The following is a 19,746-nucleotide window of genomic DNA, read 5'->3' on the forward strand; positions in this document are numbered from 1 at the left end:
AATGCCCCAACTTGGAGTTGGCAAGGGCAACCCTATCTCCTTCCCACCCAACCATCAACCTGCCGTTATCTGTCCCCCTGACCCCAGCTTCCCATCTCCTCCCCCCTCCATCCTGGAGAGCAGTTGTAATTGTGGCAGCTTATTCTGTGCTCGAAGGGTCCAGGCTGGCAGTGAGGGGGGGAGAAGAGTGGACCCAGCACCAAGTCAGTGCCATGCGAGTATGCTTGAGTGGTGGTTGATGGGCCCATGGTTGATGGAACACACTGCACAGCCAATGGGAGAGCTGGGAATGGCCAAGATGTAAGGGAATGATATATATAGAGAGAAATATATAAGGATTCCTTCATTTACTTTGCTTGCTGTATCGGCTTGCTGTATCAGCTTTGGCACACATGCCAGTCATCTCCCCCCCCCAGTGGATGTGTACCCTTTCTCAGATCCCTGACCTGCTTTTCTGTCTGCTCAGAGGTGTAGCACAAACTCATTGCCCTGAATTGCAAAGGCTTGCATGGCCTGGCTGGCCCCGTGTGTCTGTGCCCTGCGACTTTTACCATGTCTTTGGCATCTGAAAGTTTCCAGCACTCTGAAGTGATTCTGCCCTTCGTCCCTTGCAGCCTCCTTCTTGCACATGATAAGGAAATCTTGTGCCCCCTCCTCACAACTACAGCCAGGCGAGTTGTCTGCGACTGCTGCTCATGGGGTTTTTTTTGCGAGACTCACTCCAGCTGGGGGGAGGGAGAGGCAGGAAGCTTGGCCGATGAAAGGGGCCTCCCAGCTCGGCTTCGCTTCCTCTTTCCCCCATAAGCAGCCTGTTGAAGGTGGGAGCGAGGATTTACCTGGAGTTGAGCAGCTTCGCCTCTGTCCCATGAGAAGGATGTCTCCCAATAAAGGGAGGGCTGGGTTGGGACCCGAGAGGAGAGTGGCGACGGCCCTTCTCGTCTGTGTGGTGCTGGAAATGGCGAAACGTTTCACGGTGGGGATGGGAGGGGGAGAGCTCCATGTGCTTGGCGGGAGGACTTAACAGTGGGGTCCTACCTGCGTTGACTCGTGAGGAAGTGCTGGTGAGTGGCTGACGAGGAAGTGCGCGTAGGATCGCAGTCTCAGCCAGCATGCTTTTTACTCCACTGTGGTCCCATATTTCTGTCCTTTGAATTCCACCCCGGTCCCAGCTTTCTTTCCTTTTTATTCCACTCTGGTCCCACTTTTCTGCCGTCTTGCTCTGCTCCCCCATGGGCTCCTTACCCTCTTTCCACCAGAGCATCCATCCCGTCTGTCGGCTCCCACCACACTGAGGCTGACACAGTGGCTGCCGGTTCTGTGGGTGGGACTCAGGGGACGCAGCCAGCCCACGCAGCCAGGGTATTGGCAGACCGTCAGAGTGGCAGCTGAGGGGGCCAAAGGCTGTGGGAGCGTGTTGAACATTGAGGCAAGAGGGGCACGAAAACTCTTTTATATATAAGGAGAGATTTCTGTATTGTGTGTGTGCTTGAAGTCATGCATTTGCATTTGTAAGATGACGAAATACAAAGTGCCTGCCATATTTCGTGCTCCTCAAAACTATAACACCTTAAATAAGAATCTATAGCTAATGTAAGCTTGGGGGTCAGCTATGTAAAACCTGGAATATGCTTAGTAACAAGTGTATTATTTAGGTTATTTAAAGACTTTTTAAAAGCACAGTGGCTCCTTAGAGTACCTTTTTGTGTCTGACATATAGATGAAACTTGTGGAACATTAAAATTGGTAGGAGTAGCTTAGTGGTTGAGATGCCTGTGGTGGTTTTATCTGCTGGGAACACTGTGGTCAAAGGTTCTCAGAGTCAGTGTGCCAGGCATTCTTTGGTCTGGTTACTAAAGGAGAGCTGTTCATATTGCTTCCTCTTCTCCTCTTCCTAACAGACATGCCACAAGAATCCTAAACAAGTATTTGGCACAGGGAGCAAAATGTCCACAGAAAGTAAAATATTAAGGAGGCCAAATTATAATCTTCACTTTCCACTCTCAGTTTTGGCTATGACATATTTCTTTTTAGAGGTATTGGTAGGACCTAGGCTAAGGAAATGAGTGCTGCCTATAAGAAGAAGAGATTGGATTTATACTCCACCCTTCACTACCTGAAGGAGTCTCAGTGTGGCTTACAATCTCCTTTCCCTTCCCCTCCCCATAGCAGACAACCCTGTGAGGTAGGCAGGGCTGAGAGAGCTCTTTTGAGAACTGCTTGTGAAAGAAGAGCTCTGAAAGAACTTTGTAACTGACCCAAGGTCACACCAGTAGCTGCATGTGGAGGAATGGGGAATCGAACCAGGTTCTCCCAGATCAGAATCCACACTCCTAACCACTGCACCAAACTGGCTCTATAATAAAGCACAAACATAAATACATACAGACCATTTCCCCCCAGAAGTATGAATTGTTGCTAGATTTTGGTTCCAGATGCCAGTAGATGCTTATTTTACTATTATTCTTTTATAAATGTGTGTTAAAAATGCTGTAAATGTGGTATGTGAAATACTGATTTCAAATTTCCCTTCAGGTCAAACAACTGCATGTATCAGTGCTAATGATCTTTGTGCTCTTGTCTGCTGTGTCATACCAACTGCTAAATGCTTTTAAACAAATGGAATTTGTTCTCCTCTGTAGAAATTAAAGTGAACAATATTAAGAACAACCCATATGCCGATATCAAATTCTTTCTGCTTTTTAGTACAAATATTTTAGGTGTAGAAAAAACCCACAAACCTTCCTATTGAGGGTTTTGTTTAGTCACCACAATTTTAAAATGATTGTGTTTCTGAAAGGGTCCCCAAACCCTCCATTTCTTCTGTAAAGAAACATAGAATCTAAAACTGAAAGTGTTTGTTTTCCTGACATTGCCGTTTATACTGTTCTACCCCCCCCCCTTTTGTGGGTTATCATCCTTCCCTTGAGTGGTGTTTTTGTCTGAAAATATTATGAAAGAATTTGGGCTGGTGGTGGCTGGTGGCGAGAGTGTAGGTCTCTGCTGAGTGACTTGGATTAGACATTTGTAGTATCCTGTCAAATCACAAGTGTGTTGAGATAGTTAACCATTGTGTGAGGATTTCAGTCTTCATCTTTTACTTTTCTAATGGACAATTGAGATATTCAAGCTTATGGATTGAAAGGAAAATGGGTGCAAGTGGTCTTGCCGGCCTCCCAAGCTAATGCTGTAGAAGAAGCAAATAGAGAGAAGGATTATTGATGGGGGAAACAACTGGTTCTGAATCCTGGGAGGGAATGTTTATTTCGCTCTCTAGGAGGGATTTGGAAAGAGCTGTAATCCTGGGTTAGGAGTAATTTGTTACAGCAAGATGATACTTGAGTGGCAGGAGGTTTCTGGCTGAGACAGCGAGAGGGTTTTTTTTATTATTCAGGGGAGTTGCTGGTCTCCTCGGAAGGTCAGCCTGACATAAATCCCCCTTCTTGCAAGTTCTGTTTCACAACCAGCAAAATTAACCAAAAGGAACTATTGACCTTTTTGCATCATCCTTGGGCATCTGTACCTATGCGCGCGCTCTCTCTCTCTCTCTCTCTCTCTCTCTCTCTCTCTCTCTCAAAATGATTACAGCAAAGAATGTGCACTAGAATGAAAATCCAGTGAAAAGTTTTTCTGCTGGGACTTTAAAAACCTTCCCACCTTCTCCTGTGAGACCAGAATGTTTCTGGTTTTAATATTAGCTCAGCAATTTCCAAGCTGTTTTACTGAGATGACATTTTCTCTATTAAAGTATCCTCCTTGTTTTTGTATTTTTTCAAAAATGAGTTCCTGACCCTGGGGAAGAAAGTTTTGCAAGTTCCTATTGTGTGAGTGTTTGAGGGAGAGAGAGAGAGATTGTTGGAGCCAAGAGTTTTGAAGTAACCCCTTGTCACAGTAAAGACCCAGTCACAAAGAAAAGCCACACAGGAAGTGACAGGAAATTCGGCATGAAATTTTCTGGGTTTACTCAGGAGCATATTACCACAATTTATGTAGCATTGCTACTTATGCAGAAATTGGTAAATGGCTGAACTTGTCATATTTTTTTCTCATCTCAACTTTATAAGAAAATAAAATTGCCTTCAGTTAAATGACTTGCAGTAGCAGGAAACAAAAGTCACTGGTTTTACCTGTGATTTTTTTTAAAAGAATGGAATTGAATAAGAAAATATGTGTATCACATGAGGTAGGAGTCCCCAACATGGCACCTGTAGGCCTCCATGACATCCATTGATACCTTCCCTGGTGCCCTTACTATGGTCCCTGCCACACATGGTTTTTCTCCATAAAGGTCTCAATAGCCTCAGAATGCCCATTTTTGGTGGTGTGAGGAGATACTCCTCTCCCATCAGCTGAAAATCTGGTTGGATCTAACACATTTTCCAAGCATTTGTAATTGAAAGTGTTCACATGTTTTTTCCCCAGCTGGTTTTCAATACCGTAATTAAAACTTGCTGGGACCAAAACTTGTAGAACATTTGTGAGGGAGAATCACTGGCCATGCTTTGTGTTCATGTGTGTGTGATCTCGTCATCCTGCTTTCTTAAGTACCCATTTTGTCCATGGGCCATTACTGGGCTTATGCAAGCATTAGTAATTAGTAATGAAATCTTTTCTGTCCTTAAAAAAAGAACTTTAAGAAAAAGATCTACCCCATAAATTTAGGGGAGAAAATATGGAGTCCATACATTGCATTATTTAATAATAAAGCCTTAAGTCTATTGAGATAGTACAATAAGTGACTATAATATTGCAGTCCTATGCAAAATTTCTACAATCTAAGTCCACTGAAGTGAATAGGCTTAGACTGGAATAACTTTGCATAGGAATGCAAGTTACAATAGAAGAATATATGCGGATTATTGGTTATTACTGAAGGATTTGAGAATACACTTAAAGTTGTGATAGTTTCAAAAACTGTCAGCTTCTCTGTTCTCAGTGCATATTGAAGAGAATATATACCAAAGGAATGATTTCTGTGACAAATAATCGAGTAGATCAGTGATACTTATAGCCATACTAAGAACAAAGCTCGTCGTGGAAGCGAGACAACGAGCTGTAGCTAGACATGGGGCCTTTCCTCTCCCTGGCCCACTGCTTTCTTCCCACTCCCCAGATGCTGTGAGCGGCGGGGCAAGGGGCCTGGCTGGCAGCAGTTTTGTGAGTGGGCTGTCTTCGAGCAGGCAGAGCCCCCCGCCCCGTTTTCTGCTCCCTCCCAAGAGCTTGTTGTCAAGGTGCGACGGGGCAGGCTGGCAGTGTTTCCCTCCCCTGTGGAGTCGAGCAGTTTGCGGTCCATCCCTGAAGCCCGTGATGGTTTATCCTGAACTTTGTCCATTCAGGGACCTGACGGTCTCCCCTCCACTGTCTTCCCCCAGGCCCCCAACCCTCTCCCCTGCTGTCAGCGGTGCCTGCCCGTCCCAGTGGCCTCGTGCTGTTGTTTGTGTCCCCAGCTGGAGTGTGCTGCATCCGGGGCGGCCGTGGTGCTGGCCGCCTCCCTCCCTCCTGGCTGCCCACCATCTCTTCCCGTGGGCCTTCACCTCAGAGCTATCCTCATGCTGCTGGTGTCGTGGCCGGGTGGAGTGGAGGCGGCGAGCATGGCGGAGGGAGGAGTGAGCAGGCTGCGGAGGGAGGCTGCTGCAGGCAAGAAGGTAGCATAGGCGGTGCAGGCCAGTGCGGCTTGGGCCAGGAGGGAGCGACCAGGCCATGGTGAGGCCAGGCGGGACTGTCCTCCTGCCTCCCTGTGGGAGTACCCGCCAGAGCATCCATGGTGCCCGATGGCTTCGTGGAGACTGCAGGGGAGATGCTGGCGCGTCCAGTGGCTTGCGGTCCACCTCCATGGCGGTGCGCCTGTCAGCCCCCTGTCCCTTTTCTGTCCATTGTCTCCCCTCAGGGAGCTGATGGTCTCCCCTCCACTGTCTCCCCCCAGGCCCCCGACCACCTCCCCTCCCATCAGCACCGCCTGCCCATCCCATTGTCCGCATCCCTGGCCGGTGTGTTCTGTTTCTGGGGCAGCCGCGGCGCTGCTGCTGGCCGCCTCCTTTCCTCCTGTCTGCCCGTTGCCCCTCCCCACGTTCCTTCACCTCAGATTTCTCCTCCTGGTGCAACTTTCATGGCCAGGGCGAGTGGGGGCGGCGAGCACAGTGGAGGGAGGGATGAGCAGGCAGCGTACGGAGGCTGGCAAGGGAAAAGGTGATGTCGGTGACGCCGGCTAGGGTGTCTCGGGCCAGGGCCGGAGGGAGCAAGCAGGCCGTGGTGAGGTCAGGCGAGGCCGTCCTCCTGCCTCCCCACCAGAGTGGCCACCGGAGCATCCATGCCATTGGACGGCTCCGTGGAGAGTGAGTTGAAGAGTGTGGCCGGAGGCTGTGTGGGCGGGACTGAGGGAAGCAGGCAGGCAATGGACATGGACTCGGGGTGAGTGATGCAGCAGGGAGCAAACTGATCTTGCCGCCCATCGAATCTTGCCACCCCAAGTGACAGTTATATTAAGGAGAGATGTGGCTCTTTGCATGCCACCTGTACCTCTTCTGAGCACTGTTCCACAATATGGGAAGTTGTTAGGGGCATTGCCTAGAGGGGCTTGTGGTTGGCAGATTGTTCCCACCTTGAAAGAGTTGCTGGTCAATGGACTGGAGGATGGCTTAACTGCAAGACCTCTTGAGCTGTGTGCCATGTGCCACCAATGGAAGTGAAGTGAAGGACATGTCCTCTACAACCACTCCCTCACCCTTCCCTACAGTCTCCATGCTCTCATCGCAGTGCCTCGAGTCCGACCCTTTGTGACCTCATGGACTGCATCATGCCAGGCCCTCCTGTCTTCCGCCGACCTCTGGAGTTTGCTTAATTTCATGTTCGTTGTATCGATAACATTGTCTAACCTCCCTCCTTGAACCAGTCAACCCTGTCGGTTCTGACACGGGAGTCTCATTCCAACCCTCCATCAATCCATTCATTTCCAGCAGTCCTGATTACCAAGAAGGTTCCCAATCCACTTAAAAGAGCAGCATCCATCACACCTGCCTTGGAGTTGAGACATCCTCGGTCCACATCACCGACATCCTCGGTTCCAACCTAATCTCATTCAGAACCGGTGGCCAAGAAGCAAAAGAAGACTAAGCATAGAGAGCAGGCTGGCTCAGGTTCCAGACTCGGCAAGCTTCCTTCATCCTCCCCAAGGCGACCCTCCCAGGAACTGGAGGGTATTTTAGTGCTCCCATGCACTCCCTCTCCTCATATTGACTCTCCAGATAGTTTCCTTTCTGAACTGGAAGAGCAGCATTTTACTATCCCTGCCTTGAGCCACCAATAGAAGTGAAGTGAAGAGCATGGAAGAGCAGCATTTTAGTATCCCTGTAGGTCATTTACTGTGACCCGAACTGATGCCATCACCTGCTTAGCAGGAGGCCTATCCCCCTCAAGGCCACTCCTATTACATGTCTCTCAACATATTTGCAACAGTGGCATGATCACCACTCTCAAGCCTCCTCGGTGCTGGGGTCTGGTCATGACCCAGTTGACCCTAGGCGTGCAGGACCCTGCTCCATGTTTTCACTGTTCATGTCTCTATATCATGAGCAAAGTGAAGAAATGTCTATGGCATCTTGTTGTAGTCTTGAGAGTGCATCTGAACCTTTCCCATATGATAGGGTAGGGGATCCAAATCCAGTTTCCCCAAGCAAGGACATTTGCCTCTACAGTGAACAAATGTTGTGGAGGCCAAGGCATTGGATATCAACGTTGTCACAACAGACCAAAGGATAAAATTTCGATCTGTCTTTACCCAGACTCTACCGGTATAGTGGCTTTTCCTATTTTAGAGTGCCCTGCAAATCTGATGGCCCTAGTTTGGCAAAAAACGGCCTCTACCCCAACCACTTCCCATAGTGTTGAAAATTTATATTAGGTTGAGCAGGACTCACACAAATTCCTGACTATCCACCCACCTCCTGACCTGTAAGCTGTGGAGTCTTGTGAGCAAAAATTCTACTTTGTGAGCTACTGGCATTAAAGTTGTGAGTGAGCAATTTGCTCTGGAGCCATCCTTCCTGAGCTAAGACAAAAATGTGTGAGCTGGAGTCCAATAAACTGTGAGCTAGCTCACACTAACTCATCTTAGGGGGAATACTGCTCCTGACTACCCACCCACTGAGGACAAGCAAGTGCACCATAGACCTGGACAACACCCCTCTCCTGGGGACAGGGAGAGTCAATGCTTGGATTCCTTAGGAAGGAAATTCTACTCATCTGAGGCTGTTCCTTCGGGAAAACCTGTCACAGTATTTGGATACCCTTCCTGAAGAGCCTAGGTCTCTAGTAAAGTTGATCCAATCGCAAGTGATCAGACTTTCTAAGCAGGAGATAAATGCAGGCAGACACATGGCTGATGCATTGGCTAGATCTATGGCTTCTGCAGTAGTCCTGAGAAGACATTCCTGGCTATGTACAACTGTTCTCACACTGGAGCCACAGTGCAAAGTTGACAATCTTCGCTTTGAAGGATCAATACTTTATTCTCATACTACCAATAAGTTCCTGTCAATGATTAAGAAAAACCATCAAACCGCAGAGTCCCTGGGGGTGTTTTCCTCACCCCCTGCTGCATGGTAGCATTTCATTCGAAGGCAACATGGCTTTGCAAACCCGTTTGTAAGGGCCAGCAAGTACAGGTGTTCCACCTGTATCCTCAGCATTTGTACCAGTCTTTCCCATTCCAAAGAAGAAAGACACCCAGGTTGGCGAGCCAACCCCCCCTCCCCCCCCCGAGAGAGCAGACCCAACAGCTGCAATATTCTGACTATCCATTCCAGTTTTTGAAGAACCTCCCAGTTTTAGACATAAATTAGTTCATTTTCATAAAACATGGCAGTCCGTATGCTCTGATGGTTGGGTTTTAGCTACAGTTAGTAGTGATTATGTGTTAGAGTATCTTCCTCCCTCCCTGTTGTCCAGCTCTTACAGCTATTGATAACCCTTACCCTGAGCTCCATCTTCAACTGCATCAGCTCTTCCTCTTCCGAAAAGGGGCAGTAGAAAAAGTCCACATAGGCATACAGTCATATAGTTTCCATTCCAGATTTTTTTCTTGTACACAAAAAAGACAGAAGCTATAGGCCTATGCTTGATCTGAGAGAATTAAACAAGTTCCTAAAGGTTTCAGTTTAGAATGATCTCTCTTTCGTCTGTGATTGAGTTTCTTGCTCCTGATTTGCAGTCCTAGACCTAAAGGATGCCTATTTTCATGTAGCTATTTACCCCTCTCTCAGTAAGTGACCACGCTTTAGAGAAGGATCAGAAATTTCTCAATACTTTGAGAGTGTACAGTGGACTTTTCCCCCTCACATGAATCAATTGCAGCAGAGCACTTTGACACGGAGAACTGTATATAGGTGGTGGCTGGGTGTGAATAAATTCACTGTCTTTGCACCTAAGTTCTGGACTCCAGTCTTCTGTGGGTACTCTATCTCCCTTTGCGCACTGACGTGCCATCCAGCATTCCGCGCACCGCGACAGGTCATACTACCACCCCTAGAGTCTTCAGGAAATGCATGGCAGTAATGGTGGTCCCTTTAAGGACCAGAGGCTGTACCATCTTTCCCTTCTTGGATGATTAGATCACCTTCCCAGGACCTCCTGATGGTGAAGGGTGGTCCTCTCTACCTGTACCCAGTTAAACGTAGTGGTTAATTGGAAGAAGTCTCAATTAGAGCCCTCCTGGCACGTTCAGTTCATTGGATCCTCCCTTGATTCTGTAAGGACAAAGGGTTTTCTTCCCACAGATAGGGGCAGAGTTATGAAGGCCATGATTCATGCCTTCTTGAGAAAGAGAGGGCAGTCAGTCAAATGAATACAACAGTTGGTAGGCTTCATGGCATCAGCCACAGCTGTCAATCTCCTAGTCAGGCTGCACATGCAGGGTTTGCAGCTTTAGTTTGTCAAAAAATATAATTCAGTTAGACATGCTCCTGTTTTTCAATCCCTAGGCCGGTTTTGAGGTCTTTTGCATGGTGGATGCAGGATGCTAAGCTTTTTGCTGGGTCACTCTCACCACTGACATTTTACTGTCAGGCTGGGGAGCTCATTGTGAGGGCCTTTCTCTACAGGCAGGTGGTTCACCCTCAGTAGGGGTCTCCATATTAACACCCTTAAATTACTTGGGGTGAAATTTGCATTTACCTCCTTTGTAGATATCCTCAGAGGCAAAAGGGTGCTAGTCCAGATGGACAATACCTCCATTATGTATTATTTAAATCAGGGGTGTCAAACATAAGGCCCGGGGCCAAAACTGACCTATCCAGGGCTCTAATGCAGCCTGCGAGCAACTGATGCAAGGGAGGGAGTGCTGGGGGGAAGTGGACAGAGCCGCACCATTATGGCTTTGACACAGCAGAACAACTTCACCTGCAGCAGTCAAACATTGTGGGAGCCCGGGCCCAGCATTGCACTGCTGACTCTCTGGTCCGCCTCTGTGGGTTTTCCTCTGCATCCCCCTCCCACCCCAGGGGGCCTTGCAGGGAGGACACACCAATTCGGAGCTTACCAGTTGCTGTCCTTTATACAGTTTCTATCTCCAGTACCTGGCATTACGTTTTATGGCACACATGGCCCGCCTGACAAAGAGAAATTTATGTCAGATCCAGCCCTCGTAACAAATGAGTTTGACACCTCTGCTTTAAACAATCAGGAAGGAACAGGATCACAGAGGCTCTGTATGGAGGTCTTGGCACTCTGGGAGGTAGGCATATGCATTGGGGTCTCCCCCAGGGCTATTCACATAGTATGGACCCTGAATTCTGAGGCAGATGGCTTGAGCAGAGTGTACCAAACACATCATTAGTAGTCTATCCAAGCCAGGTACCTTGGGGGATCTTCGAAAGATGGGGGTTTCCCCAGGTAGACCTTTTTGCCACTCAGGAGTCAAAGAAAGCTCTGGAGTTTTGCTCCCTGCAGGCAGCAACCTATCCTCTCTGGGAGGTGCACTCCAGATCTCCTGATTAGGGAATTGATTTTATGCCTTACCTCCCTTTCCCCTCCTTAGCAGGGTCATAGGGAAGCTAGCAGTGGAGGGGTCAGACTGTATCCTAATAGCCCCCTTTTGGCCCTGCCAAATTTGGTTTTCAGAACTGCTCTGCCTAGCGGGTTTTGAGTATATCGTCCTTCCTCCTGTACTGGATTTATTAGTCAGGGGTCAGATTTTACAGCACAAAGTGACCTGTTTGCACCTCAGAACATGAAGGATATGTCTTAGGACAATCCTTTTCTTCTGAAGTTTGTGATATCTTGGTTCAAGCCCAAAAGTCCTCCACAAGGTATTCCTATTCTAGGAAATGGATTCATTTTGAATCTTGGGCTTCATCCAAGGGGGGGTTGTCCCCATTTGTCTGCCGTTTACCTTTCATCCTGGAGTACTTCCTCTCACTTGCATATGAGGGACTGGCTGTATCGATTAAGACCATGAGGGTATAGGGTTCTTCCCCTGTTCTCTCGCGTTCACCCAGTGTTTTCTCAGAGGGCTGCTGAACGTGTTTCCTCCCATCCTTGACATTGTCCTGCAGTTACTGGAGCCCTAAGCAGGGAAAGAGCTGTGGTGGCTCAAGTGGTTAAGACACTGAACTGCAGGCTGTGGAAGGTCGGTAGTTCAGCAGTTCGAGACCCGAGTGCCGCATGACGGAGTGAGCTCCCGTCTCTAGTTCCAGCTCCTGCCAAGCTAGCAGTTCGAAAGCAAGAAATTGCAAGTAGATAAATAGGTACTACTTCGGTGGGAAGGTAACAGCATTCCGTGCACCTTGGTGTTTAGTCATGCCGGCCACATGACCACGGAAACGTCTTTGGACAGCGCTGGCTCTTCGGCTTTGAATCGGAGATGAGCACCGCAACCCTAGAGTCGGATTTGACTGGCTTTCGAGCAAGGGAACCTTTACCTTTACCTTTAAGAAGGGAAAAGCTCTCTAGGTGGGTAGTGGCATCCATCTGTTCTTGCTATGAGGTGGCAAGAAAACCTTACTCTGGAGTGTGAAAGCGCACTCCACCAGAGCTTGGGGCTGTATTCCACAGAAGAATCCCACTTGTCGACATTGGGAAAGCTGTGACATAGTCAGCAGAGGAAACATCCGTGAAGCATGATGTGTTGGACCTGCAAGTGAAAAAGAATGCGAATGTAAGCAAAGCAATTCTCCAGTCCCTTTTTCAGTTAGAATGTCACCCCTCCTCCGCTGAAGAGTAGCTTGGTCGTGGTTCCAATGTGAGGCTACAGTGAAGAAGGACGATTAAAACAAAGTTGCACTTTACCTGCAACTGTTCATCGACGACTTCTGTGCAGACACACATACCCTCCCTCTTGCCCCTCTGTGAGTTCTCACATGGTTGTTTTTTCCCTTCCATTTGGGGGTTCACGTCATCATTGCAGTAACTGGCTCTGGAGCATGTGACGGTTTGGGCAGGAAGAGCCATTACGCGGGCTCTGGATAGCTTTTTAGGTGGAAAAAAACCTGTTCCACCAGCAGCCTATGCAGGCGCATTCCCAATCCCACTGTGTGTCTGCACAGAAGACGTCAGTGAACAACAGTTATAGGGAAGTGCATCTTTGTTTTTAGTGGATCCTTATACTTAAGAGTTTGGAGCCATTGGCTTAAGGTGAGAGGACTGTACCATGTTCCTAATTCTATCCAATTTAATTTTTGCATTTCCTAGATGATAAGATTATCATTGTACATTATGATGGAAGGTATTCCATTCCTTAATGTGTGTTCAGAAACTAACATTTTGCAAAGGTTACTTTTGTTTTATCTGGGATGGAATAGTAGTGAGGATTGGCCTAAGCTGTGGGTTAGTTGAATTACATTCTGTACTTGAGTCCTCCAAGAGCTGAATTGATCCTTATTGAATTTAATACCTATTTAATTTATAACACTCAGGATGAAAGGCAAATACTGTTCTAAATGTGCTAGAGGTTGTTTTGTTTTCTAATATCAGCCTTTGGTACAGCTTAATTGCTGTTGGCATCTCTAGGCTGTAAAAACTGACCAGGATTTAGGTTTTACTGTTTCTTTTAAGTGATCTTCCTGTATCCCCTTTTGCCAGTTTGGTGTAGTGGTTAAGCGCACGGACTCTAATCTGGGAGAACCAGGTTTGATTCCCTACTCCTCCACTTGCACCTGGCTGGATGACCTTGGGCAAGCCATAATTCTAGCACAGCTGTTCTTGAAAAAGAGCAGTTTCTGACAGCTCTCTCAGCCCCACCTACCTCACGGGGTGTCTGTTGTGGGGGGGGGAAGGGAAAGGAGTTTGTAAGCCGCTCTGAGACTCCCTTGGGTAGTGAAGGGTGGGGTATAAATCCAATCTCCTCCTCCTCCTCCTCTTCTTCTTCTTCTTCTTCTTCTTCTTCTTCTTCTTCTTCTTCTTCTTCTTCTTCTTCTTCTTCTCTGTTCAAAACCATATTTTGCTGTATGTGCAGTGCTACTGATTTGTGTGGAATTCTTTCATTTTGCTGTCTTGGGCTTATAATATCTCCTTTCCTGCAAAACTCTAGCTGAATTCCCCCTCTATTTCTACTTTTAAAAATCTTAATTTTCCATTTGGGATGCTCATTTTTCCTCCTTTAAAAGTCTTGTAAGAGAAAAATTGTTTTCTCTCAAGCATGCTCACCAAACTCTTGTATTCTAAAATTTTGTTCAGAAGCCTGGAGCTTAAAGTTTGCTGTATTCTATAAGACTTTTATTTTTATTTCTAAGGAATCAGTAATGACCTATGATCAGATCATTCAATGTTAAAGCAACAAGACGTGCCTGCCAAGATTGCAGTATTATTGTTTTAAGTATTATACATAGCATTAGAACCTATTCCAGATTTTATTCCTCTGTTCTTATCAAGTTATCTGAGTTAAATTTCACGTTTAGTACTTGGATGTTGGGAATCTCAGAGGTAGGATGGGAGGAGAGTGAGAATTGTGGGAGGATTTTAATTGTTAGCACAGATTATTGAAATCCCTTCTTACTCAAGAATGCAAGACCAGAACTGGAATCCTGGGAGAAAAATGAGATGTGACCCCCCCTCCCCCCTTTGTAGCCACTTTGCAAGTTGGAGAAACTCCCAGTTTACATTTGTATTTGGGATTGAAAGCATAGAATTTCCTGCTATTTCATGTAGTAGGAAGGAAAGGATTTACCATTCTCCAGTAATAGGACAATTTTTTAAAAAGCCCTTTTGAATAACTGCATACTGCTGCAGTAGAAAACCTGAGAAGGCAATTACACATTCCCTTCCTAATAAGTGCAGTGTAAGAGCTGTGATGTAACCCTTCTTTTGCCAAAAAGAATCCTCCCTTCTTTAGTTTCCAGCTAATACCTAAAGTATTGTGCATGGATGGTGGGGCAATTACTTGGCAGTTCATTCCATTGTGCGGGAGTTGTCGAGGGGTGGATTGCTGCAACATAATTCCATAGGACTGCTTTCTCTTTCCCACTCTCACACCATCTGGATTCACTTAGCTTGCTCGGCAGTAGGACTGAGTCTCATTTCCTCCAACCAGTAATGTTATATAGGCAGTGATCCTGGCCTGCCCTAACATAATTGAAAATTATGTGTATTGTAGACTTGCAGTGCTGAAATGTAGACTTGTAAAAATCTGGGGCTCAGGTAGCCTGTGGAGATTGGATTTGGCACACAATGAAGCTTTTATGTAAAATAAGAATTATAAGCCACCACATTAATATTGTGTTATGGCCATGACAATTCTTGGGCTGAGAGACTATGAGGCAAGCGCGAAGCTGCTGAACAAAGCAAATGTTTTCTTCTTTATCTATGGAACTCAGTCTTTTTACTGGGTCTGAACTGAAACTGGGGAGGGGGGAATTTCTGGAACATATCCTTCTCTTGTGAATTACACCTCCCTCTTCAGAGATCTTTTGGGAATCCCTTTTTCCAGTGATTTTTTTTGGGGGGGGGGAAGGAGAGATTTGTATCCCCCTCCCACACACACATTCATGATGGCTTAACTTCCTCATCTTCATGTACTGCCCGTACATGGTGAGCATCTTTGCAGATCCAGTTGGCTGTAGCTCAAGCACCTCGTTTAAAATAGTCGGTCTAAGAAATATGTTGTGGTGCAGTCCGTCAGTTTGGTTCTTGATGACATCACTGAAAGAGAACTTCAGACTGCAAACATTGGATTCAGTCTGACCTCACTTCATTAACCCTTAGTGATACCATAATGTAGCCAAATCAGATGACTGGTTGTGATGATTTCAGAGATCTTTAAAAAAAAAGAAAAAAGATTGGGCTCCTCAAAAACTTTTTTTCCACTGAAAAGTTAGTTTGGAAAGTTTTGCACTCAATTCTGCTTTTTACTAGGAAATGATACATTTGTAAACATCTTATATATTTAACTTTATATGGAAAATTCGTGATGGCTCTAATAGTATTTTCCTGGGAATAAGCCCCATTGACTAGACCTGAAGCAGGTTCTTGATGCCTGTTTATTCCTCTTCTCCATACCTAACACATATGTTGCTACACATACAGTTTGTAAAAAATATCAAAATAGATATCATTAATTTTTGATAGGGGTATTTATCATTCTCAATTGTACTTGGCCTTGTCTGCTGTAGGAAAATTGAGAATGAGAGGAAAGAGAGACACATTTTGACATTACATTTGGGGTGGGGGATTCTGTTAGGATATTGGAATAGAATGGATCTGTGCAGTAATTCAGTTTTTAATTTTGTTCGCTCCATTACTTCTATCCAGCTAACCACATATCAGTGTGTATTTTAACATCACACTGTGAATGGGCAGAACAGAATGCAAGGATGACTGCAAGGATAACTTTTGCTTTCTGTGTTTCCATCTAATTAGATAATTTCAAGAACATAATTTCTCTGCGGGCTTTTTTGCACTAATGTATACTTAGTTATCCAATAAATATATATTTTATTTTGTGGTGGTGTGAAGTATTTTTATGTTTAAATTATAATATTTAGTGAATCTGAATGACATGTTGTTGCATAGTATATTTAGTAACAAAGTATTCTGCATGGCTTCTGATGCTAAGGAACAGAATTTTAGCAACTGTCCTCCCAATAAAAACTGACATACATGGTGAGAAGCAGGACATGATTGGTGTCTTTCTGGAGATCTACAACGTCAGACTGCAAATTTAAATGCTTGGCTATTCCCCTTTAGAAACAACACTCTGTTACAAATTTAGCAGGTCTAAGAGAATATTACAACCTAGCTTCCTCCTGTACTACTAGGATTGAGTGATGTGGATTTTGTTTTAATGTTCACCCAGTAAAGGTCACTGGCAAAAATCCACTGGGACTTGTTCTGAAAAGTGACTAGGTAAATTCAGCACATACTTTCCCAGCAGGACCTGCTTCCTGTGTAAATTCTGAATCCTATCTACTGACCTCAGTGACAAGAATAAGCCTCGGCAGCTATTGTTAGAGAGAGTGAGCTGTACCCCATTCCTGTTTGTGCATCATGAACCAGATTGTTTACTGAGTCTCAATTTCATGGCCAGTCCTGGGATTTATGCAAAGTCATTTAAGGTTTGGAGGTTGCTTGGGAGTCACATGGCTGCATGTTCTCAACCAACTATTTTATTGCTTGTGCTGATGGACATGGAGGAAATGTCTTTGCTATATTAACAGAACTCAACTTGGTTTTACAAGACTAAAAATTATATCTTTATACTTACAGAAACAGTGGATCTTTTTTAGCCAGTAAAACAATCATGTTTGATCTGCAAGGCAGTCTTTGGGGGGGGGGGAGAGGTTGTGAACCTAAACTGACTTCACTGATTTAAATAAGCCTCATGTGTAAGTGCATAGAGACACATTTCTCTTCAGATCGCATAAATCTTTCTTCTTTTACTAGAGACACATTTTTCTGCATAACAATAGCTGTGCTTTTCTCTTCAGAGCAGCACACATTGTTAACCAATGTTGAGGGTGGTAGTGATGTTGATGAAGAGGCTCTTGATATAGATGTTGCAATGGTGTATGTGTGCCTTCTGTTGTAATTTATTTTGTCAATGTCTCCACATTTGCAGGCTGCCTTTCTTTCAGGGAGTTCAGAGCAATGGAGTGTGGATTAGGCTGCAGGCTAGCAGCTCTTTGGAATTGCTACTCCCATGCCTTGTGCTTCATAGGTTAGGGTAGCCATGTGATTCTTTACATTTTTAAAAGTATATTTATTCCTATAAGAAGCATAAATGTGACCACAAAGTGTTTCCAAGTACATGTATTTGACAAGTACAAGGCTATTCTATACATTTTGTGGCCATAAAGGTGGATTTGCCATCAAGGAACTGCTTGGTAAGCAGTTATAGTTAATCCTGGCTCTTGAGCATATGCTGTACATGCAGAAAGCCCCAGGTGTCTTGAACTAAAAGATCTTGGAGGCAAAGATTGATCAAGAGTCCCTGGGGAGCTGCTACCAGGCAGAGTAGGCAATAGGGAGCTAGCTAGATGGGCAATGGTCTACCTTGGTATAGAGCAACTTTATATAGTAAAGAAAGCGAATACTTATATTTTAATGCTTTTATATTTTGAAGTGTAAAACATCTTAGATGTGCTCCTAAACACATAATGTGTGAAGCAACCTTTTTGAAGGGTTCATAATTGGTTGAATATACTCTATGGCAAGGAGCTGCGGTGGCTCAAGTGGTTAAGACGCTGAACTGCAGGCTGTGGAAGGTCAGTAGTTCAGCAGTTCAAGACCCGGGTGCCGCATGACGGAGTGAGCTCCCGTCTCTGGCTCCAGCTCCTGCCAACCTAGCAGTTCGAAAGCAAGAAATTGCAAGTAGATAAATAGGTACCACTTCGGTGGGAAGGTAACAGCATTCCGTGCGCCTTGGTGTTTAGTCATGCCGGCCACATGACCATGGAAACGTCTTCGGACAGCGCTGGCTCTTCGGCTTTGAAACGGAGATGAGCACGCCAACCCTAGAGTCGGACTCGACTGGCTTTCGAGCAAGGGAACCTTTACCTCTTTACTGTATGGCAACTCTCCTGGCAGTATAATATATGGAATGGCCCTGAGTTGGGATTATAAACTGAATTTTAAAATAACATCTCACCACTGCTTCTTAAGTAAGGAGTGATGGCAAATCTAACAACCCATGCTGGATGTTGTGTCAGTTATAAAAAGATGTTATAAGTGTTTTTCTTTTATACCTTATTGTCTGTAGGGCAAATAACCAGGTTTTATCCAGGATTAGTGGTTTTCTTTTGTAATATTATTTAGTATAAGTGAGAAACAAGTGTATTTACATTCTTGCAGTGATGTGAATGATGATCCGCACTTAAAAAAACAAACAAGAACAAAACTTTATACTTCTGTCTTTTTCCAGGCCTTATCAGTGTGTAGAAAGTTGTGACCATTGTACTAAATATTATGGAATATTTGCCATTGTACTAAATATTATGGAAATGTTTGGTACACTGTTTCTATAAAGCACTAGCACAAAATAAGTACTACTTGGTTTCTTTTGTTTATTGGGGTTCCCCCCTTTCACTTTGTTGCATACATTTCAGTTTCACCTCTTTCCCCATGTTGCCTAATATTTGTTTATTATTTTTAGATTTTTTTATTGTCTTTGTTTTCTGAACTCATTTTTCTTTTTTCCCATTTTTGTTTCCTCCATCCAGTACCTCCAGATGAAATGGCCACTGCTTGATGTTCAGGCAGGGAGCCTACAGAGTAGGCAAGCCCTCAAGGATGCTAGGTCTCCATCTCCAGCACATATTGTTGTAAGTAAACTGAGAAGAAATTCTTTTGTTTGGGGGAGTGTGGGAGAGGGAAATGGCATTAAACAGGTTTGCTTATCGCTTTTTTTCCTTCTCCAGATAAACATAAAGGTACAAGAATAAGTTCCTCCTACAGATACCCATTGTGTTAATTTTTTTAGTTCTGTGGGAGTAGCTACATTATTCTGTTGAAGTAGAAATGCAATGGCATCTTGTGGCACTAACAAATTTACTGTGACATAAGCTTTTGTGGACTAAAAGCTGCTTTGCCAACTACGGGAAGTGTATCTTCAGTTGGCAGACTTTATATAATCTGTAACAAATACATATACTAGGGTTGCCATGTCCAGACTGGGAAATTCCTGTAGGTTTTGGGGTAGAGCCAGGGGAGGACAGGGTTTGGTGAGGAGGGACCTCAACGAAGTATAATGCCATAGAATCCACCTTCCAAAGCAGCCATTTTCTCCAGGGGAACTAGTCTCCATAGTCTAGATAGCAGCTGAAATTCCAGGCATACTCAAGGTCCATCCAGAAGGTTGGCAGCTACAACATACATTAAGATATATGTTTACTATTTCATGTATTTGAGAAATTGGGCTCTAGTCTACAGAAACATATGCCACCATAAAGTTGCTAGTTTTAATTGGCCTAAGACTCCGCTTAACCGTTTGTATGTGGCATATGTGAAGTGTAAAAAGTAAATTTACCAGAGCTAGTTAGAATTGTTGCAATGTGCCCTAGACTTACAATGATGTTTTTTAAAAAAAAAAATTGGTAAACAAGTTGTTTGGACTATAAAGAATTTAGTCTCATAGTCATTAGGGAACATTTTACTGCATAGAATTAGTGGTGGGATAGGCAAACATTTCTGGACTAATATTAAAACATATTTGTACTATAAATCGTCTTGCTTGACCCGAGTGTGCTTCAGGTAGCTACAAAGATTACAGCATAAAATCCACCTATACATAATAACAATTCCTCCAAAAAGTTCAAGAATCATGCTGTT

At 44.9% G+C, this 19,746-nt stretch overlaps 1 protein-coding gene across 19 annotated transcripts in view; it reads left to right on the top strand.

Moving 5' to 3' along the window:
* The window catches only part of TCF7L2 (transcription factor 7-like 2 (T-cell specific, HMG-box)), a 264,948-nt gene that overhangs the window by 92,052 nt on the left and 153,150 nt on the right, over positions 1-19,746 (top strand). For all 19 annotated transcript variants that reach the window (XM_015423797.1, XM_015423798.1, XM_015423803.1 and 16 more), the window contains exon 4: positions 18,639-18,740. In XM_015423797.1, the coding sequence (XP_015279283.1) occupies positions 18,639-18,740 (102 nt within the window). The remainder of the gene's footprint in view (positions 1-18,638; positions 18,741-19,746) is intronic.

The sequence above is a fragment of the Gekko japonicus genome, unplaced genomic scaffold (genome assembly GCF_001447785.1).
Source record: "Gekko japonicus isolate JY-2015 unplaced genomic scaffold, Gekko_japonicus_V1.1 scaffold180, whole genome shotgun sequence".
NCBI lineage: Eukaryota > Metazoa > Chordata > Lepidosauria > Squamata > Gekkonidae > Gekko > Gekko japonicus.